At 36.9% G+C, this 23,369-nt stretch overlaps 1 protein-coding gene across 6 annotated transcripts; it reads left to right on the forward strand.

Moving 5' to 3' along the window:
* The first annotated feature begins 325 nt into the window (after positions 1–325).
* Positions 326–21,651, forward strand: slc12a7a (solute carrier family 12 member 7a). 6 transcript variants are annotated; one of them, XM_039676092.2, is made up of 26 exons: positions 328–768; positions 6,893–6,978; positions 7,097–7,228; positions 7,359–7,505; positions 8,504–8,558; positions 8,646–8,776; positions 8,982–9,211; positions 9,425–9,636; positions 9,852–10,022; positions 10,919–11,017; positions 11,118–11,175; positions 11,323–11,497; positions 11,698–11,816; positions 12,935–13,033; positions 13,266–13,385; positions 13,481–13,585; positions 13,679–13,847; positions 14,558–14,753; positions 15,048–15,217; positions 15,312–15,443; positions 16,542–16,649; positions 16,877–16,984; positions 18,370–18,539; positions 18,658–18,672; positions 19,958–20,091; positions 20,272–21,651. In XM_039676092.2, the coding sequence occupies exons 1-26, from the start codon at positions 645–647 to the stop codon at positions 20,361–20,363; spliced, it is 3,357 nt and encodes a 1,118-aa protein (XP_039532026.2). In that variant the 5' UTR covers positions 328–644; the 3' UTR covers positions 20,364–21,651. The 6 variants fall into 6 exon arrangements, with proteins under 6 accessions (XP_088987436.1, XP_039532030.2, XP_039532026.2 ...); XM_039676094.2 differs by lacking the exon at positions 328–768 and adding an exon at positions 3,720–4,155; XM_089131310.1 differs by having other exon boundaries at positions 326–768; positions 13,481–13,847.
* The last annotated feature ends 1,718 nt before the right edge of the window (positions 21,652–23,369 follow it).

Genomic DNA, 23,369 nt, shown 5'->3' on the forward strand with positions numbered 1-23,369 from the left:
ACACACCTTGTAGCAGAAAACATAACAAGTCATTGCCAAGGCATATTTCAAATAAATGCGCACACACACATACTCCTGAATGATCAACATTCGAATTTGTTGTGCAAAGGGATAGTGTCAACCTAAAATTCATGTAGTTGCAGTGGTAGTCTTTTCAGGAAAAGTTATTTTCAGCATTAACTCCTCTCCAGTCCTAATGGTTCCTGAATGGAATGATTGTTGCACGTTTCCTTTGAGGCTAAGAACGTCAGGAGGGGGTGGGGCTGAATTGGGCTGGGGTTGAGGAATGCCACATTGTGTCAAGCCTTTTGTTCCCATCACAAGTGTGCAGATGACTCTGACACGGCAAACAATCACCTCCCTCCCAGTCTTCACAGGTACAATGAGAAGGGCAGCTAACAAAAAAACAGGAAGCACCAGCTCAGAGCTCTGTGGCAGGACAAAACGGCCTGTCGCCCAGAGGGAGGAGTTGTGTAATGCTCCTTATTTGGAAGAACGAGATCACATGGGCTACCACGTCTGAACAACAGTTGTGAAGAAAGTCAGAGAACTTCGAACTCTGCCGAGCCCAGGAGACTTGGGGTGAGACAGAGAGAAAAAGACTCAAAAAAAACAAAACACAGAGCACATGGTGTGAGGGGAAAATGCCAACCAACTTTACAGTGGTGCCAGTGGAGGATACCCCATTATCAGATCCAGACTATGATGGGGATATACTGAAAGAGGAGGACAAGGAGGAGCCAGATATGGTAGCAGAACCCTACTCAGGTGAGAGCTTTCTGGGGGTGGGGGAATCCTGCCTAGACATGTGCAAACAAAAGAGCAGAACTTTTAAAAGGCTTCCTGTTAAAGGCTTGTTTTTTTAAAACTCAAGTGTATTTGTAAGTGCATTCTGAAAAGCAAATGTGAGTCTTGTTTACTGGCATGTGTTTGTGAAATCATATCCTCATGGAGTGTAAACAAGTAGCAGTTTCCTGTTGCCCCTTTTTCCACTTTCCTGTTTCTCTCACTCTGACGTCTTTTCAGTGTTTATCTTTAGATAAATTGCTACACACATTTGTGCATAGCAAAAGAGACCTTGTTGTACAACTATAGTTCTTGTAATATTCTTCTATTCTGAACTTTTTTCTTTTGTGGATTCCATTCAAAGTTAAATGTCCAAAGCTCATGTTGGAGCACAACAAAAATATATTTTAAGAATATTGGTAACCTAACAGTTTTGGTGAGCTCTGACTTTGATTGTGTGGTTAAAAGTAAATAAATAAAAACCTTGAGACATTGTAAAAATGATATTTTAGGTTCCACAGAAGAAAGTGAGACGGGTTTGCTGAGAGTTTAAATCAGAGCTAAATGAGAGTCATTTTATTCATCAGGTATTTTAAGTCAAGTCCGGTTTCTCAGAAGTTTTGGTCTGGTGCCAACAGCCTATTGGTCGATGATCCTTTATATTCTGTTTTTTGGCACACAATTGGTACAGGCTTAAACATCTTAAAGTTAATAGTTATCCGTTTACATTCACTTAAGAATTGCATAATCCAGATCTTTTCTTTTATGTGTTTACATGATGGGCGTGTAGCAGAGCTTGTGGTTCATTATTATGGAATTTCTCTTCTTCCTATAAAAGTGACCTATTTAAAACATTCCATGACAAAAATAAGTTTAATTGTGCCGTTTCCTTTTTCCTTTTTTAAGTGAAACTGGCTGTGTGGCTGTGAAGGCGTTTTGTATAGATTGTGTTATCAGTTGATAATGTAACCCTCATTAACCTACTGTCTATATTTTTTATCATATATTTTATTTGATAAAATCTTAAAAAAAAAAAAAAAAAAAGATTCAGTGGGGTTCTTGACCCAATGATAAAGAACCCTTTATGCTAAAAAGGCTCTGTATAAGGAGCAAATGACTTAAATGATCTCAATAATTTAATGTGTAATTTTCTCTAGTGATAATATGTTTACAAGCTGTTTAATTCATAAAATGTTATCAAAATTAAACATGTATTAAACTAAATTAATTCATTAAAACTAAATCTATCAAATAATCTCATTATTAAAGGGTCTGTATATGAGGTGCCATCAACATGGACAAACCTGCTGAAAAACCTGTTGTACACAATCTTCTACATGCTGTTTAACACTTGTGCTTCCTTATGCATTTTTGTCTTTCAGTTTTGTTTTGTTTTTTGGTCACTTTGCCTGTGTTAATGCTTACTGCATAAAATTTGGCACAGTTGTGTATTTTTATTGGAATTTTACTATTTCACTGCCATTTTCTTAAAAAAAAAACTTTTTTGGACTAGGTACACAAAATACTCCCACTTAGCGCCTTTTGGACAAAAAAATGTCCCAATTGAAACCCATTAAAACTGCATTTTTAATCCCAGGTTCATTTAACTAAAATGATGCAATCTATAAGAAGCTTTCATTCTGTTGGCAAGGCTTTAAAACTTAAATGTTTACAATTTTTTTTTTAATCAGATGGTGCCATTTTTCCAGGTTTGGCCTATAAAACAAATAATCGCTTTATTCCTGTTTTCTGCTTTGGCATATTATAGAGCCAATTGGATACATTGTGCAATGGTATTGTGTGGGTGTGTTGGTATGGATGTCCGAGTGTGGTTAGTATGTGTGTTACAAAAAAAATATGTGTGTTTGTAATATTGAGAGAGAAAAACTCAAACTTGCAAAAGTGACAGTAAAGATATTCATCGTGTAACAAACTTTTATATTTCAAATAAATGCTGTTTTGAACTTTCTATTCATCAAAGAATGAAAGTGTATCAATGAAAGTGTATCAAGATTTCCACAAAATTATTAAGCAGCACATGAAATGAGCATATCAGAATGATTTCTGAAGGTTTGTGTGACACTGAAGACTGGAATAATTATTTTGAAAATTCAGCTTTGTTATTCCAGGAATAAATTACATTTATAATAAAAAAAAAAATATTTAAAATAATTATTTTTTTACATTATAACATTATACATGTTTTTACTGTATTGATCAAAATACACATAGCCTTGTTAAGAAACATTTAAAACCCCCAAACTTTTGAACTGCACTCTATGTATACCCTGCATTGTTTTCAAAACTGGATTTGGGTGAATCTGTAATACGTTTTAATTCCGGTCTTGATACATGTATGAGCTTTTTCAAAACATCACAAATTAGTCCCTTTGGGATTTCATGATTCATATACAAATCTAGCAGCGCAGAGGATTATAAACGCAATTAACAAGCCACACGGAAAGAATTCACAGGAAAAGGATATTCTAGAAATTTATAGAAGTTCTATTCTATTTTTCTAACTTCAAATGTTTGCTATTTTTCTGTTCTCACTGTGGAAAAAGATGTGAAAATAGAATACTGAAATTAAATGCTGTTTTTCCCAGTTGACTTTTTTTACAGTCTGCTTTCTTATAAACTACTAAATAAATATTTTTTTACAGCTTGTTTTTAATTAAATAGATGCTCATCAATCAAATATTTAAATGCTGAGACACTTAATACTCTTTCTCTCATTCTAAAAATGTTTCTGGAATAACACAAATGATATCTAGCATGCCGATTAACTGGATTTGAAAGTTTCTTTCTGAGAATATTCTAATTCAGCCTGGGTTTCAACTGAAATTCCCCTCCCCTACTCGAGTTGCTCACAAGTCACTTCTCCAATAATAACCAATACGTCACAGCAACCTAAGTTGGTGTTGAGCTGGTGGTGGGGTGGGGTTTGCATTAAGGTTAAGCTTATAGTTAGTTATAGACTTGCGCTCAGTGCCACCAGTCAGTCTGATGTTGCAGTTAAACCTCCGATGTCAACATACAGCATGTACTGGAGCCAAATAATGAGTAAAGAAGAAAGAAAGTGTGAGACAATCAGATACGAGAAGTACAAGACTTGGACAACTGCTGGAACACAGACAGACTGATCCCACTAGCAGTGCATCGAAATTAAAATGAGATCAGCTGCAGTAGTGCTGTTCAAAAGACAGCTTTGCGTCCGAGGAGACAGCATTTAGCTGAGGCATAGTGTCTCCAGTTTTAATCAAACTACAGACTAGGTAAAAAGGTTCTCACTAGACCTTCAGACGCACTCACGCCTTTGTCTCCCTCTCAGCATGGAGTGTGATTCAGAGTTGAATGCACAGACGATAGGTGAGTTTAAATCTCATTGATATGGATCATCAAAAGATCATTACAATGGCTCAAGTAAGCTTAAAATTTTAAATCAACTTGGTGTTTTGTTGAGCGTTTGGAATTTTATATAATGGAAAATCGTTTTCCTTCAATTTCATTTTTACAGCCACATTATGTTTCTTATCTTCAGGCAGAGGTATTCACATGTGCGATAGACGTGTACAGCTCACAAATTTGCTGCTGTGAGGGTTTAGGTGTAGATATAAACAGATTCAAATATATTAAAAGTGTTCTGGGTGATCATACAGTTGTTAAACATATCATACCGGTGGACAATTATCTTGATGATCTGTTTTTATTTTACCTTCTCTCGTGTCTTTTAGTTGAAAAATGGTGAATGCAAAAAAATCATGGCATAATAAACAGTATAATGTATATCAGTGGCATTAAACACTTATTTAAAAGGCACCTATTATGGCATTTAAAATATTCCTAATATTGTTCTAGGAGTCCCCAACAACAGTTTTACATGAATGCAATGACAAAAAACACTTTTGTTGTCTTATAATATGCATTTATTTTTACCTTATTTGCTCACCGACTCCCAAATGATTCGTACAACGACTCATTTTTCCAAACCACTCCTTTGCGTGACGCTAATCGGCGGTGATTGGTCAGTTATTGTTTGTTAGCGTAACGCATAAACATATTGATAAAGCACTGCAGTACTAAAAGACACTCTATTCTTTATGACAACTCCAATAACAGCGACAAACATTTCACATATTTAAAAAAATTGACATTGGAGACCGAAGCTGCACTGAGCGTAACTTACACACACACGCACGCACATACTTAATGTGCCTTCCCCCCTCGCGCCCCGATGCTGCAAAACCCATAAAAGCAACAATTATTAATAATACTTACAGGTTGTGATTCGGAGGAGGAAGTTGATCCATATACACTGAGTACTGAGACCTCCTTCAGGAACAACCGGCTTGCGAATCCACATTTGAATTCATTTATGTTTTTGAACGATTCGTCATTAAAATGATGAGAACACAATCGTCGGACTATACTGTTGTGGTATCGTTGCAAATATGAAATCTAACCACCAATTCTTCACATGTTCGTCCCTGGTAAATGAAATCAAAGTGGCTGAACTATCTTTGCATTGTAGAACACAGCGTCTTCTCGACATGATGCTATGATGAAGTATTTATGTTCTAGATTTCAAGTTTACACTCCCGTCTGCGCGCGCAGTAACTGGGCACGGCCAATATGCTTATGTTTCGTATCTACGTCACTACGAAACAGCCAATGACTCGTTTCAAAAACAAATCATTTCATAGACTCAAGGCCATTGCACACCGAGTCCGAAATTCGCATCCGAAATTTTCGCACGTTAAAAAAAAAATTCGACCTCACGTTATGTCAGTCACGCTTGCACACCGCCTCCGAAACTTTCGTCCGTCATAAAATTAATCGGATCGGGTTCGATTTTCTGCGTTTTTCGCATCCAGAGCCAGCATTTTGAGAGGTCTTTTGACAATTCAGGGCCGGGGGGAGCTCGTCCTCAAATCATTGCACATATGCGCCGTGCTTTCAGTTTCGGTTTTCAATTCGATCAAGTGTTTATCTTCTCTTCTCTATATTGGATTATGAAATTAATAAACCTCCCCTTTCAATCAGATTGAAATTTAGGATCGAATAAGGTGTGATTGAGCAGCCTATTCGATAACTATTATTTGGGCACAATATACACAATAACAGCCTAGCTGTTCTGTCTGCCCAGCGCTTCCAACGGGCCGCGCGCGGGTGTGTGTTTGTCCGTGTGTGTGTCCATACCTGGTCCATTTCAGACACACTGCCAGTCTCCGTTCAGAATCGATTGGTTCACGGAAATTGGTGGTCTTGTTTTTAATATGTGGCTCCAGAATCGCTAGCAAAGCGTCCCACTGACATTCTGAGGTAAATTTTTAATCGCTCAGGATAAATTCGCAACTCCTTGATAAGGAACTCTCCTTCCTCTCGGCGCAATTTCAGGATTGGATGGACGTAATATTTTCTCTTTCTTCTCTTTTCAATAAGAGAGAGGGCAAAAATCATCCTCACTGCTTGACGAATCCATTTGGTATTTTTGCGTTTTTTCCCGCAAAGGTTTAAGAAATACGCAACGGACTCGGTGTGCAAGGTTTCTATGCGTGACGAATTTTTAGGCTGACGAACACGAAAATACTTAATCTTAATAATCTTTAATGTCATTATTATTTAAAGTTATTTCAAAGTTTGAGCCTGATTTGTTTCAACAGCACCTAATAAATTAAAGGTTTTAAATTTATTTCTTGACTAAAAACAGATGAAGAGTTATGTGACAATATGCTAGTTTTGTAATGTTTTTTTTCCAAGACAAGTATTAACATGTCTCGTCAAATACGGTAAACACTTTCAGTTTTATTGTTTTTTTGTACTTGTAGGCCTACAGTACATTTCATGTCTTTTTGCACAGATTTGCAGTCTAAAGGAGTCGAATTTAGTTTCTGAAAGTTAGAGCAAGTTTTTCAACAGTTTGAGTTGACAGATTTCAGATAAAAACACATAGTTCTATGATCACCAGTTTTTCACAGTAACCATTTAAAGTCAGCCAGTCCATTCAATCTCTTCAGCGATTATGCCAGAGGTATAGCATTCTAGCCTTTACAATGAAAGTCATCCTCTCTCTAAACTAAAATATATGTTTCCTGTCATTTGCCAGTTGAGGATACCCTCAGGGAAACCAGCTCCTTAATTAGCACAGATCATGATGACAGCATCTACGGCAAGAATATGGCTCTCTATGAGGTATCAAACTGCTTAAAGCCCATGCACCTCTATCACGGCTAGAGCACTTTATATTTAAAATTTATTTTGTTACTAAATTACAACACACTGCTGTTTGTATGTATGTCTTTACTCACAGGACGAGATGGACAGCACTCCGATGGTGTCATCCCTCCTCAACAAACTTGCCAACTACACCAACATAACCCAGGGGGTCGTCGAGCATGAGGAGGCTGAGAGTGAGGATGGGATTCAGAGAGTCACTGTGAAGGTGAGTCTCCAACCAGACTCACACTGAGATGATAGGAGACTCAAAAACACATTGAATTCAGCTTCAACAGACATTTTGCTGGAATTTCATAGCTTAAATTGTTTTGCTTTGTGTGTCAATCTGTTTGAAGGGCCCTCAGATGGGAACTTTTATAGGTGTGTTCCTGCCCTGCATGCAGAACATTCTGGGTGTAATTCTGTTCCTGCGGCTCACGTGGATAGTGGGTACTGCGGGGATCATGGAGGCCCTTGCTATCATCTTTATGTGCTGTTCTTGTGTGAGTTTTTCCCATTGACAATATAAAAGAATTTTTTTTGGACTCACTAACCTGGTTTACCTAGAGCAGGGGTTTTCAAAGTTGATAGAGCAGTTGTCCGAAGAGAGGTCCACTGTTTAGAGTAAACCCCAGACCTAGAGTATATGTGCGAAAAGACACATCAAGGCATTTCTTCAATCATTGTTTCAATGCAATTTTGTCTCACACACAAAAGGAAAAATGTGACAAAAGAATGTCAACACTCTCTCTTTAAGTAAAGACAAATCTTGATTCTATAGAACACACAAATCCTACAGAACTATGTGCTTCAAACATTGTGGCAACAGTTTCAGCATGCCTCAAATACAGATCTAGATTAATATGGCTAACAAGGTCTGGTGTGTGGAAGAATTGTACTGTCCTGCTCAAAGCCTGGTGTTGGGTTTTTCAAATTTGAGACTAACATGACTGTGATAAACTAAAGCTAATTTTATGAAAATATAAATGATCACAAATTAATTTCATTTTGGGTTTGTGTATCTTATAAAACTTAATTCATAATTAAGACTTAACGTAATTAAATGATTGCTACTAGTGTGCATTAAAGCTATACTATAACTTTTTTTATAAAAATGAACAAAATGTTATAAATGTGAGTGTAAAAATATACATCTTTAATCATGTCTTTACCCAAATAAACTTTGATATAACTATAATGATGTAATAATATAACAATGTTCTTCTGCTAGATAAAGTTTTGTTTTAAATAACCACTAGAGTGAAAAGTTACGTAGAATAGCAATATCATTAGACCCTGATGAAAAATTTAACATTAGCCCTAAACACAAACTGAAACTAGAAAGCCCTGAAATAATTTAAACTGATGATAGTGAAACCTAACAAAAATTAAACCAAATTGTGAGTAAAATAGAAATAAAAACTAAACTAAAAAGTATAATTACCCTGCAAGCAAGCATATATAAGTTTTGTTTTACATCAGTCCTTTTCTTCATCCATAGACCATGCTGACTGCAATTTCAATGAGTGCCATTGCGACTAATGGTGTAGTGCCTGGTATGATTTCAATCTGTTATGTTCTATATATTATTTTTATTTACTCCATATTCGTTTCAAGTCAACTTGATTCTCTTCCCACTTTAGCTGGTGGCTCATACTACATGATTTCCAGAGCATTAGGCCCAGAGTTTGGAGGAGCAGTGGGTCTGTGTTTCTACCTGGGCACCACATTTGCAGGATCTATGTATATATTAGGAACCATGGAAATTTTTTTGGTGAGTCAAAACTTATGCACCAACATTAACCATTTCTTGTGAGAAAATGCAGTGCTCATTTGGCACCGCAGAAGAGTTGTCAGGCCTGAGCTAACACAAGTCAGCTGATTCGATCAACTTACTCTTACATTGTCCTAATTACATAACCTCAAATATCGGATTCATTTCAAATTTTTTCTCTCTTTCCTTTTATACCCTGCTACAGACATACATCATGCCCACTGCCAATGTGTTTGGAGAGGAGGAGCCATATTGGATGCAAAATAACATGCGTATTTATGGCACATGCTGTTTAGCTATCATGACCCTGGTAGTGTTTGTTGGAGTTAAATATGTCAACAAACTGGCCTTAATCTTCCTGTCCTGTGTAGTGCTGTCAATTATGGCCATTTACGCAGGTGTCATCCAAAGCGCATTAAAGGAATCCAATTTTAAGTGAGTAATGCTGTGATTTTTTTTTTTTTTTTTACATGGACATAAACACAAAAAACAAGCAAAAAACGAAATGAAAACTTGAAATGCCTATGGCTCAGTATTCAATTGAAATATGATAAAGGTGTTTACAATTTTAAGATCACCTATATGAGATGTTATGGAGCAAATTTAATTACACAATTAATTACCCTATGCTCTCGTGTGCTTCAACAGAATCTGTCTACTAGGCAACCGCACCTTGAAAAATTCTAATTTTGACAAGTGTGAAAAGACGGAGGTCATCGACAATGTAACCCGCCCTACCGAAGTGTGGAAACTTTTTTGCCAAGGTGACTTAGGAAATGCAACATGTGATGAGTACTTCACCCTTAACAATTTGACAGTGATTGAGGCTGTTCCTGGCTTGCGCAATAATGTCATATCAGGTGAATTCTCAAATACAAAAACACAGCAAACTATACACATCTTATTTTACTCACACAAGTAATTATACACCACCCCATTTAATGATAACAAAATTAAGCAAACTCAGCTAATTTGTTTTATCAGATGATTCATTTTCTCAAACATAAGACTTCAATTAGGTAACTAAGTGGAAATCAAGTGTTATTTGCTAAGTATTACTGTTTCTCCTTTCTAGAGAACATGTGGGGACACTATGGACAATACGAGGCAATAGTGGAGAAGAAGGGACAGAGATCAGAATGGGCTTCAGATAACTCTGACAAGAACATTTCAAGGCCTTATGTCCTCAATGACATCACCACCTTCTTCACCCTTCTGGTTGGAATCTACTTCCCCTCAGTAACAGGTATAGTTTACAAAAAACAAACAAAGAAACAGAAATAGAAAACAAAATGTTTTTTTATCTACTCACCTTTACCATGTAATTCCAAACTTCTGTAGAAAGGCACATTTTCGTAGTACTGGCCATTCAGTATACCTTATGCGCCAGAAAAACAAGGGCACCGCCATCTTTAGAATATTGTCTTTGAACTTCCGTTTTTTTTACGGTCGCTCTGTCTCTATGGCATTACTGTCCAGGAGTAATTAGCTTTTGAAGTGGATTTACTTAATGTAAAGTTAACGAAAGTTATCATGGGGATTGTAATGTTTAAAGCAGATGTCTTAACAAATGTTAGTAGACCGGGAAGATTTTAAAACGAGCCGTTCATTCATAAATAGCAAGATCACTGTGAAAATACAGATCGGAAGACAAAACACAACGAGCGCAGAGCTGAAAAGGGGCGGGCCTACACGAAGTGTGGAAACTTACTGTGGACTTAAACTTAAACTTACTTATAGTGAAACCTACTATTAATGAAGATGCGTGTGTGGACTATGATTTTCAATTTCCAAAATGACAAAAAGCCCCATAATAGTGGTAATGTAAACACAGATCGTTTCTATAAATCAGTTCAGGTGACTTGGTTCATGAGTTCAACAAATACGTAGCCTAATGTAATTATATATGTAAACATAAAGGAATAAATGTGATGTTATAGAACCTGTCAACACTACCTGGCTACCTAAAATAAGTAAAATAGGGCTCGCTACTTAAAATACTATGTGGTTTAAAAACTATGTGGTTTAAAAACCCTACTGAAAAACTGTAGTTAAATTAATTTCTTCACCATTTGTGATTGTGGAAAGGGTGTTTTAATAGTATTATGAAACATATCAAATGTTTTTCTCTGATTTTCACAGGAATCATGGCTGGATCGAACAGGTCTGGAGATCTTAGAGACCCTCAGAGGTCCATTCCCACTGGCACCATTATGGCTATTGCAACCACCTCCTTAATCTGTATCTTTTTGCTGCAAAAAAATAAAGCCTCTAGGGGAAAAAAATAAACTGTTCATTTTATAATCAATTTACTATTTAACCCCTTAATCATGCTAAACAGACATTTCTTGTGTAGTGTTATTTGGAGCATGTATTGAAGGTGTGGCGTTGCGAGACAAGTAAGTGCTATTTGGTAATGATAATAATAATATATAATAACATCGTGCTTTATAAATCCATTCAGATAAGGCCTGCAGTCACAGTTTTGCATGTAATACATTCTTTGTGTTTTTTTAATTTTTTTTGCATGCTTGGTTTCGTAATAGGTATGGAGTCTCAGTTAAGAACACTCTAGTTGTTTCAACACTAGCTTGGCCTTCTTCATGGGTGATTGTGATTGGCTCATTTTTCTCATGTTGTGGTGCGGGCCTACAGAGCCTCACTGGTGCTCCCAGGATCCTTCAGGCTATAGCTAGAGATGGCATCATGCCATTCTTACAGGTAACAACATGCCCTGGCTTTCCTTTTGTGATGTTGTATTAGTTGAACACACCTTTACATGTCTTAAGGCACACAGATGTTTGTTTGAAACGTTCTTGCTCACAAAAAATACATAGAAAGAAGAAAGTGGGCAACACAGTTGAGAGAATAGTCTTCTTGATCCTGTGATGTAACTTACATGACCTATGTCTCATTGGCAGGTGTTTGGTCATAGTAAAGCTAATGGTGAGCCAACCTGGGCCTTACTCCTAACTGCAGCCATCTGTGAGATTGGGATCCTCATCGCTTCCCTAGATGATGTTGCTCCCATCCTGTCAATGTGAGTGCGTTCCCCTTGCTTTCACCTTTTACTTTGTGATATAACTAGGGCCAGGTGGAATCTGTGTGTGTGAGTGCGGTGTGGTGGGGTGGTCAACTGTCTCGATCGGGCAGTGCTGCATCGTCAATAAAGTTTATCATTTGCATGTGTTTTTAAGTCTAGTAAGCTAATATAAATAAAATGCAAGAAGGCACGAAAGAGAACTCAATTCGGTACTCGCTGTGTGAGAAGTTTTGTGCGCAACACACATCCCAAACTCATGCCCAGAAAGTCGCCTCTCAGTGCATGAATACTGATTTGAGTTCTCTTTTATGTCTTCATGCACTTGAATGGACATATTCACACAAAAATATGTCAACATGCCCATATTTACGAGTATCTTCGTAACATTGTCGGTTATGTCTTAAGTGAACATAAACAGTTGATAAGTAAAACACATGTGTAACAGTATATTTCTGTATATAACAAGATTAATCTGTATATAATTTAGTCAGTGACGTTATTTTACATATGATTATTCAGTTTCTCTACCTTAAAACTGTTGATTACACCAATATCATTTTAGCTTTCAGGCAAATAGAGATTTGTTTCAAAATTATGTTTTGATGAACAGACCTAAAATTCATTTTTAGGGAGTTTTATTTTAAAATGTGTCATTTAATATGTTTTATAAAAATGTGTGTCAGTAAAATTCTGTGCAGTAATTGTATAACTGTGGCCATTACATGCAGTTTTGCTACTCAGTTTGTTCATTTTGTGTTTTAGTATCATTACCAAACAAGGTGATGATACTAAAAGTCAAATATTAATTAAAACTATAATAGTTTCTATTATAGTTTTAATTAATAGTTGAATCGTTTTTTTCCGGTTCCATTTTAATTTTTGTTCACCTTATTTTTTTTAATGCCTATATAGTTTTCATTCATTTTTATTTTAGTTTTGGTTGTACATAAAGTTATACGAAATTAAAATAATAAATGTTTCCTTGGATATGTTAGCAAGCTAACGTGTTTTTAATTTAATTTTATTTCATCTAATATTTATTTTAATTCAAGTTTTTTTTATGGTTTTAGTTTTATTTAGCTATAATAATCTTGATTTCAATTTCTACTTTATAGGTTTTTCTTGATGTGTTACCTCTTTGTAAACCTGGCCTGTGCTGTCCAAACACTTCTACGCACCCCAAATTGGAGGCCAAGATTCAAGTTCTACCACTGGCAAGTCACACTTAATAATTTCCAAGGGAACAATGAACAGCTTTGTTGCTGCAGTGCACATTCTGTTTTCCTACATGCTAACAATGTCATGCTGTTACATGGACATGGGTTTTTCATTAACCAAATAGGTGTAGTGTAATGGTTATTAGTTCCATTTACATGTGAGTTGAGGTAGAATGGAGCGGTTAGAGTTAATGTTTGCTTGTATTAATGCACCATTGGATGTCTGCAGGTCCCTCTCTTTCCTTGGGATGAGCCTGAGTCTCTCCCTCATGTTTGTCTCATCTTGGTTCTATGCTTTGTTTGTCATACTGATTGCTGGATGCATCTACAAGTACATTGAATACAGAGGGTAAGCAAGTGTCCATGAGATTTACAGGGGTTTTTTGTAGGTTAAATTTTCTATATTAACTCAAGAAATGATTTCATTTCCCTAACACCCCTCAGGGCGGAGAAGGAATGGGGAGATGGGATTCGAGGATTATCCCTTAATGCAGCTCGTTATGCCTTAATAAAACTGGAAGAGGCGCCACCTCACACAAAGAACTGGAGGCAAGCATTCGCAGCGCATTTTCAGTGCTATATAATAATCATCATACCTAAAGAAAAAAATCTAAGGCAAATATCATTTAACTCATCTTCCAGACCTCAGCTGCTGGTGCTCCTAAAGTTGGACTCTGACTTGGGGGTAAAACATCCACGTCTGCTTTCCTTTACCTCACAGCTGAAGGCTGGGAAAGGCCTGACCATCGTCTGCTCAGTGCTGGAGGGCACCTATATGGCTCGTGGGGCAGATGCTAAGCTCTCTGAACAGGTGAAAGAACTTGATAGTTGTCAAATACAGAGATGATTGCCAAATACAGTGATTATTCTGTCATCCAGTTAAGTGTGTAATTTCTGTACCACTATTGTCAGCAATTAGGGGGAAATTAAAGAATTCTTACATTCTCTTTAGGGTAGCTTACAACCATGAAACATTATACATGAAACCATTTAGATTCTTCAGTGAGTTTTTGGTGATCTTTGCATGGGGTAGAAGGAGTGGGGGATGAGGGAAAGAAATGTAGATTAGGATGCTTCCAGTTTTTCTAGTCTTACAATTATATGTTGCCAAAATTTTTTACCAATTTAGGGCTATAGTATCACATCAAAGATTAACACAGTTTATGGAACATTTTGATACTCAGTGCTGGTTTTACCAGAGGGTTTCTGTCTCAAACTCTGCAAGAAGCAAGTCATTACCATTGTATGCCCTTGGGACTAACCTAACCCACTGGATTGCACAAGAGAAAATAAGTTTATGGCTTGTGGTGACATTGCATGACAGTCACAAAAACAAATTCCCCTTCAAGTCCTGACCTTCCAGTCATTTTTAATCTACCTATAGTCAATGTTTTCTTTATGTTAAACAAAGTTCTGCTTGATAGTCAGAACATTTTATTGAATTTACATTTTGTATTAAAATCTATTATACATTGAGTGTTATTAACATATATCCATGTTTTTGTTTTTGTACTTTTACAGAATATCAAAGCAGCCATGGCAAAAGAAAAAACTAAGGGTTTCTGTCATGTGGTGGTGTCCTCTAATCAGCGGGATGGTTTCTCTCACCTGATCCAGTCCGCAGGTCTGGGTGGCATGAAACACAATGCTGTGCTGGTGGCCTGGCCCGCACACTGGAAGCAGTCAGAGAGCTCCCTCTCTTGGAAGAACTTCATTGGTGCGCACTTGACATTTCTGATACTAAGCTGCTAGAAAGTCAGATAATCAGCTTAAGGCAATGAGGTCAGGGATTATTGATGATGATTATAAGAGTTAAGACGCTAGCTGAGCTTTATTATGAGCGAACTGTTGAAGGCTTTAAGTCTCAAAGTACAGAGGGGAAAAAAAGCTGGTTAAATAGGAGTAATTCAAATAATTCCAGATCAGTTATGTTGTTCACAATGGTGTAAAAACATTTCATGAAATATCAATCAAAATAGTAAAAATTATTACATTTTTACCCCCCCAAAAGAAACCATCAGAGAGACAACAGCTGCCCACCAGGCCCTGTTAGTGGCAAAAAACATTGATACATTTCCCACAAACCAGGACCGGTTAGCTGAGGGTACCATTGATGTCTGGTGGATTGTCCATGATGGTGGTCTACTCATGCTTCTTCCGTTCCTGCTCCGCCAGCACAAGGTAGAAGGCGACAGAATGTCTGATACGGCAGCACTGCTCTTTTATTCAACTGTAGATTTCACACAGTGCTTTTCCCTGCCCTGAAATCATGTAGGTTTGGAGAAAGTGTAAGATGAGGATCTTCACAGTGGCTCAGATGGATGACAACAGCATCCAGATGAAGAAAGACCTGCAGACCTTCTTGTACCACTTGCGTCTTGAAGCGAAGGTGGAAGTTGTGGAAATGGTGGGATACCATTACAATTATATTATGATATTATATTATAATGATGGAATGTTTGCAAGCTACTGGAATTTTTAGGCACTTTTAGGTATGACCTCACTGGCCACCAGTGTTGTGCAAGTTACTTCCAAACTGTAATACATTAGGTATTAGCCTACTTGTTACTGTTATTTAAAAGTAATTCATTACCTTACAATATTACTGTCTCATAATTGTAATGCGTTACATTACTCATGTATTACTTTTGACTTACTTTCACCAAAATAACTAAGTAGAACTTAACTTTGGGGCTGTAACGATATGCAATATGAAACCGAAATCGCTATTCGCCACATCCACGAACCTACAGAATCGCGACACACCTCTTCCAACTCCAGCGTTATTCTCCTTACCGTCCATATCCAATGCTGCCTTATCTTTAAATTAGGCTATTAGTATTATTTGAAGTTAACATTATAAAATACGTAGACCTACACCACAAAACTAGTTGAGGATAAATTATTTAAAATTGGGGAAGTCAATGACATTTGCAGTCAAAACTTGAAATAAAAATTCTCAGAAAATTCATGTATTGAAACGTATATAGGCTACTTCCTTAAAGGACTCCAGACATTAGACAAATATCAGTCTATGTTTTCTTTTTAATATTAGGAAAAAGACACACATTCATGCGTGACAAAAAATAGGAGGCAAAATATATTTTTTGTAATTCTGTTAATTACACTGCGCAAATCGGATGAGGAAGGGTTGGCACTCCAGTCTCCATAGAACTTAAAATGTTCATTTTATTTTAGTTTTCGTGTTCGCATTTATGAGGAAAAAACAATGTTACAGACGCGACCTCTCTGAACTGGCACTGAAAGACTGCTTTAAAACTTTCACATAGTCTGTTGCCTTTAAGAAGTAAAAGCAGACAATACACTGTAATACAACTATAATACAAGCCTCACTGAACATGTAACGAGTAAAATATTACTGAAAATTGATTAGTAATGCCTTACACTACTGCGTTACAGCAAAAAGTAATATGTTACTGTAATGTATTACTTTTGTAATGCGTTACTCCCAACACTGCTGGCCACTATGTCATTATCTCTGTAGCACGCAGGCGATATCTCCGCCTTCACCTATGAGAAGACCCTTGTGATGGAACAACGCTCTCAGATGCTGAAGCAGATGCAGCTTTCGAAGACAGAGCGGGAGAGAGAGGTAATATTTCTCGACCAATCTGTTCTTTTGGCATTGCTGTCATGTTATTATGGGACTAAATCAGTGTGGTTGCAGTCAATACACTTCACACAAAATCATACGTTTTAGATTTAAGTTTTATAAGTTAAGGCATTACTTGCATTAGAGTAAGTTAGAGCACTGTTTTACATAAAGCCTCTTCCTCCTACTTAACAATTTTGGATTGTTTGCTCTGTGGCGACTGCCAGATTCAAAGCATTTCAGATGAATCCCGGAATTCCGTCAGGAGGAAGCCCTGCGACCAGAAAACATCTCACAAGAATAAGTCACAAGTGCCAACTGTAATTCTGGACGAGGTAGCTCAGGGGTTTTCCTCTCACCGATCACCTATTTTCACTCTCTGTCAAGGCTAGATAACCATCCTGTATAACTCTGCTGAACTGCTCCATCCAAACCACCTCTTTTTTTACTGGGGCTGGTGCCTGAGCCAGAGCCAGTGCTCAACTAGGGTTGGTACTTGCTCAGAGATTTGGGAGCTGTGGAATTTCTGCCCACTGACATCACAGGTTCTCTTGTTCGAGAGACTAGGATTTGTACATCAGGGTTTTTTTTTTTTTTTTGCGTGTTAAAGCGCAGCTCTGTTCCAGATTGGGCAATGGCTTCTGGCACCAGCCCCAAAACTGGTAATCCATTCACATTGTGAGACATGACAGAGCCACAGCTTTCATCAAGAGATGCCTTTTGCAACTATAATTCTGCTATGGTTTTCACCTCATATATTTGAAAATTCCTTAGTATTTAGCAACAAGCACAGCAGGGCAATGAAAATGACTGTGGCCCTGAAAATGTCAAGATTTCATTTGTTTACAGCATGTCATGCATGTCATTATAGAGCATGAGTTAAGAGCATGAGTCTCTCGTCTTCTGAAGTTTGAGTGAAAACGTGCAGCTCTACTAAATATACTGCTTTAATAAAACTACACTAGCATTGTGTAGTTTTATTATTTAAAAAAAAGGGGCGAACTGTGTGGAAACTGTAAACCTTTTTTTATATTATTCTTCGATTAATAGTAAGTTCAACAGAACAGCATTTATTTGTTTTTACTGTCATTTCTGATCAATTAAATGCATCCTTGTCAAATAAAAGTATTAATTTCTTTCAAATAGATCATACTGACCCCAAAATTTTGATTAGTAGTGTATACATACTTATTGGGGTGGTGATGGCGCAGTGGATAAGACACATACCTTTGGTGTGAGTTACCCGGGTTCGAATCCACTGTGAGACACCAATGTGTCCTTGAGCAAGACACTTAACCCCTAGTTGCTCCAGAGGCGTGCGACCTCTGACATAATAAATGTAAATGTATACGTGTATTATGTACTGTAGAGTGTTTGATCTTAACGGTCAGTGACTCATTAGTCTGGTTACTAATCCATAACTTGTGTTTGTGGGTATCGCAACCTTCCTGCAACACTCATTCCCCTGCTGAAAAGATCAGCACAGCTGGTATAAAATACTGATTGCTTATTGAGCAAAACTTACTTTGTAAATCACCTTGATCTGCAACCAGCCTGGACCACCATGTTAATTCACATTGGCCCAAGCTGATCTTTTCAGCACAGTCTTTAAACAAAGATTGTCTATCTAGGTCCTGTAAACCTGCTTCCCAGCAGCATTTTTACCTAACGTTAATGCAGTTTATTGTTGAAACTTAAGCATTGTGTCTTGCTCTTTCAGCCTCAGCTGATTCATGACAGGAACACTAAGTCACATGCCGTTCAGAACGACAAGCCCACACCCACGTCCGACAGGGTCCATATGACCTGGACCAAAGAGAAGCTGATTAGTGAGCGCAACCGCCTTCGGGAGGCCAACATGGCTGTGCGGGACATCTTCAATATGAAACCGTGAGTTCATAGATCAAATCCATTTTTGCAGTTTATCTGAACGGTTGTGTCATCTTTCATAATTAAATGGTTTAGTTTTTTTTTTTTCACACCAAGATATTTTGTTTTGTCCTTCTAGAGAGTGGGAGAATCTGTAAGTTCCTTTGACTTTTATGCAAGTGGTTGATGTGCTTAAAGGGCTGGCATTAGTTGTCTGGTCTGTATTACAGTAGTAGATGTAAACAGGATGTGTTGCATGTGTGTCACACTAAACATGCAGCATGATTTTGGTGTGTGTCTCTGTGTGTGGCCTGCTTAAGTCAGTGTGAGTCATAGCCAACGGCATGTGTCAGCATGAATAGTCGTGACAGAGATGTTTCTGTCTGCATGTGTATCAACACTAACTTTGTTCTTAGAGATAACATCTACAGTTAGCAGCTACTGTATCATTATGGTATTCATTCGTTTAAGTGCTGAGTCCATTTCATTGCATTAATGATAAGAACAACCCATTTTTGTGTTGTTTGTTGGTTTGTTTTTTGCTGTTGAGATGTTTTTGTTTAATTCATGTTTAATATTAACATTTATATGAATTGTACATTTATTTTACATTACACTCATTTAGCAGTATATGATTCCTTTGCAAAAACTGGCCTTTGGGTAATTCTAAAGACTTCTAATACGTCTCCACATCTCTATCAATGAGGTTATCAATAATTTCTAGCACTGGATACCCATCATATATGAAACCATTTTAAAGGAAATACCAAAACAATATGCTCACTGATAGCATCAACAAACAAGTATGAATGTCTGCTAAAGGAACTTTAACAATGAATTCTTCGGACACACACTCCACACACTAACATACACTAAAAATCTAAAGTTTGGGGTCAAGGCTTAATATTATTACTAATTTTAAAGAAATCAAGACTTTTATTCAACAAGGATTAATAAAAAAGTAACAAGACTTTTATAATGTTGCAAAAAAAATCAAATAGAATAAAATCACCAGTTTCCACAACCAATAGTAAGCAACACTATTGATAATAATAAGAAATGTTTTTTGAATGGAAAATCAGCATTTTAGAATGATTTCTGAAGGATCATGTGACACCGAAGTGCAAAAATAGAAAACCGTTATTTTAAATTGTAATATTATTACACAATATTACTGTTTTCACTGTATTGTTGATCAAATAAATGCAGCTTTAGTGAGGATAAGAGGCCTCTTACAAAAACATTAACAAATCTAACTGACCCTAAACTTTTGATAGTGCTTGTAAAAAATATTTAAATGACATATACGAATATTTTATTTCTTATATTTATTTCCCTATTGAGTTGTTATTTTCATATACGATTTCTCATATTTATCAAAGTCTAAAATCTTAAAACTAAGTTTTGATGCTAAATGTGAATGACTGGCTTTTTCACAGGGATCAGACTAATGTGAGAAGAATGCACACTGCAGTGAAACTGAATGAGGTTGTAGTTAACAAATCCCAGGGAGCCCAACTGGTGCTGCTGAACATGCCAGGACCACCCAAAAACCAGGGCGGGGATGAGAACTGTATCCTTTCATCAGCTGAAATGCAGACAGTGGCACATCTACTTAGAGGGGCTGTTATATGGATAAAATGGAAAGAATCGTGATAACATAGTCTGTCATTTTCTTTCAGACTGAGAGTTATTCTTTAAATGTCACCTTGCAGTTGCAGTTCTCCACACTTTTCCTTCACTCTGAGTTCAGACATGGAGTTCCTGGAGGTCCTCACAGATGGATTGGAGCGGGTGCTGCTGGTCCGAGGTGGCGGCAGGGAGGTCATCACCATTTACTCGTAGCATCATGCAGGAACATACACTGAGGAGAGCATTTCTGTCAGGAGAAGCTGTCTAGAGCTACAGAAACTGTACAAATGGGCTCAAGACAGGAAGTCCCACTCCAGCTGCAGGCCAGCACAGCACATTTGAGGATTCTTTTCATTTCCTTCTCATTTAGCAGTCCAATTGTGATCAGATCGACGAAAACGTATTTTAATAACAGGTGTAAACAGACGTGATCCATATTAATCATTTAAATGGAGACAGGCCAGAGACCTAGATTTATCCAATAAGACTTGAAGAGAGTGGCATCAGCTGCCTTATTGCTGAGATATGTAACTCTAAGGGACAGTGTTTATTTGTAATTTTATGTGTTAAATATGTAGTTTTTCATCTCATCGCATTATTCTGCTGAGTTTTGATATCAGTGTTGCTCACAGTGATTTTATCATTAGCCAAACATTAAATCTGTCAGTATTGAATATTTCATAGTTTTAATACTACTTTTTTCCCTATTCTTTTCATGACACTGGCAATATTTTTCTCAAAACAAATATGTATAATTTATATGAATGTTTTTTACATATTTTATATTAAAAAGTCTTTCAAAAGTGTCATAAAGGTAAATTCAGAGTGTATATACTCATGAATACACTCCTTGTTGGAAAAAGTGTAAATAATTTTAAAAAAAATGTAGGCTATGTGTTGGTGAATCATTTCTGGAAATGTTTTTTTTTTTTTTTTTTAATTACAATCAACTCTTGCTGACAGGCCTGATATACAATGCACACCTTCCTCTCCAGTAGAGGGGGATGAACACAAACCATTAAATACTCCCATTGTGATACATTGTTTTGCAGTAACATCTCAGCTGTCAGTAGAACAGACAGGACTGAAATACTTGATATGTTTGAGATTTAGTGTTCTGTGGGTGCCGTACTGGACACTGTATCAAAGATTTATTGTAACCACAAAATATTATCTAAGAATACTGACCATGGAAGAATATACTTTTAGGGAATAACAAATCCTTTTACCCTGTAAAACCCTAACTTCTTGCTTTATATGCTTCTTGTTTCACACGAGGCTCTATTTTCAGTTAATTCTCTTGGCAAGTTTTCTTGTCATGTGGTTTGAAATGACTAATTTCAACAGCTTGCAGTCATAGAACACCCCATACACAACGACACTGTATCCCGAGCCAACCGTGTCTCACTGTGCCTTCATGCAGGGGTAGTTATATCTTTTATTCACAACTTTTTGTGCCATTACCTTTTTTTTTGTAAAGAATAAAAACATTCATCCATGATTCCGCATCCACTTTTTCAGTAATTTTCCACATACCGTGTGTTCAACATAATGGGTTTTTCTGTTCACAGCACTAAAGGATACAAGTGTTTTATGATGGTTCCTCATGCCAAAGCCTCTCTAGCGTTTCACCTTGAACATTCAAAATGATTTAATGATCATCTCACATAGTTATATCTATATCCTATAATATTAATCATCATAATTCATGATAACAATTATAAGTCCATATCAATGATGAACTGAAAGTCATAAGAAAGAAAGAAAGAAAGAATCTTAGCACATTTTCTGTGCCTTTCCCCTCGTTTCTTTGATCTTCTTGAGAATGAGCAAAGGTATTGTATAGGTGTCAAGTGAATGTCACACTGAAGATCCTAAAGATTTGACAAGGTCAACACACTAGCTGTAGCATGAATGTCTTTTTCTTCCTAGTCCACAAAGTCAGAACATAACAATCCGTCTCTTTCATGCTAGGGTAAAATGTAGGTGGAATAGTCTTAAACATAAAAGATCTAAATAGAGCTAAAAAGAGCCATAGGCATCACTTTGTCCCATAGTGAACTTTTTACTCTCTAGGTTTTTTGTTTGTTTGTTTTGCCTTAGTCCATTATAATTTTTCACAAGGTACTATTACACCAAGGAGGACCTCAAAAAACATTTCAATGCCTTACAAAATTATTAGCTTTTCTGATTTTAAATATTTTTGCGCTAATCACCCGAGCTGTAAAGGTCATGGCTGCATCCGAAATCGCATTCATAGTTGAAAAACAGTATGTGACAAAAGAAGTAGGCTTACTCATAAAAGAGTAGGCCTAGGTAAAAGGTACACGGATAACTTACTTCCGGCGAGATTCAGAAGTGTGCCCATACGATGGACACTTTACTATCCCATGAGGCGACGGGAGAGGATTTTGAGAATGGCATGAGGCGACGTAACTGACACTGGTAGGTCACATGATAATGACAATTTAGGAACTGTAGCACGTCCGGATTACACGCATACTACATACTATATAAAACATAGGCTACTTTTTTAGTTTTTAGCTGTCGTGAAGTACTTATTTATTCAAAATAAGTACTTAATCACTCTGACTAAAAAATTACTTCATCGAAAAACTGATACCACCACTAGTTCACGCTTCCCTAGGCACGCATAAATTCCGCATTGATGCAAGGATGCTCGTCAGTTTCCGATTGGGGAGATTAAAGCGGAGGAAAACGGGATTATGGGAGAGTCTTCAAAATTTACTGTCCTCCCGTCTTTGAAACGAAACTTTCATACGTTTAGATATAATATAATAATTATATATTTATGTGTATTTAATAGCCTATAAGTTTAAAAAGAAGCAGCCTACACACAACAAGGGGTGTCTGTTTTGTGACTAACGTTTCTTTAGTATAACCATGGAGTATAAAATTCAATATAAATTATCGGTAGGCTATCGCATTGGACTCTACGATGAAGTTATCGAGCATCCTTAGACCGGAAATACCACCGTGCATACTAGAGCCCATATCCCAGTGAAACGAACAACTTAAAAAAAAAAAAAACGTTTACATTCTTTGGTATAATTTTCCTCAACAGCTCTGATTCAATCAATGAACAACATTCACCAATTCACTAGGATGTCTTGACCTAATTTTTTAATTTAAGACCACTCTTTCAGATTAATCCACAGTAAAGACACAAGGTCTACTCTGTGATAACAGACTCTTGAC

This window comes from Pimephales promelas, chromosome 5, assembly GCF_988280905.1.
Source record: "Pimephales promelas chromosome 5, fPimPro1.hap1.1, whole genome shotgun sequence".
NCBI lineage: Eukaryota > Metazoa > Chordata > Actinopteri > Cypriniformes > Leuciscidae > Pimephales > Pimephales promelas.

Bases quoted from the DNA above. Each gene is read 5' to 3' on its own strand.
- slc12a7a (XM_089131310.1), top strand. From the start codon at position 645: ATGCCAACCAACTTTACAGTGGTGCCAGTGGAGGATACCCCATTATCA. The intron at 7,229-7,358 runs GTGAGTCTCCAA...ATCTGTTTGAAG, and splicing joins TTCAGAGAGTCACTGTGAAG to GGCCCTCAGATGGGAACTTT. The intron at 13,034-13,265 runs GCAAGTCACACT...GGATGTCTGCAG, and splicing joins AGATTCAAGTTCTACCACTG to GTCCCTCTCTTTCCTTGGGA.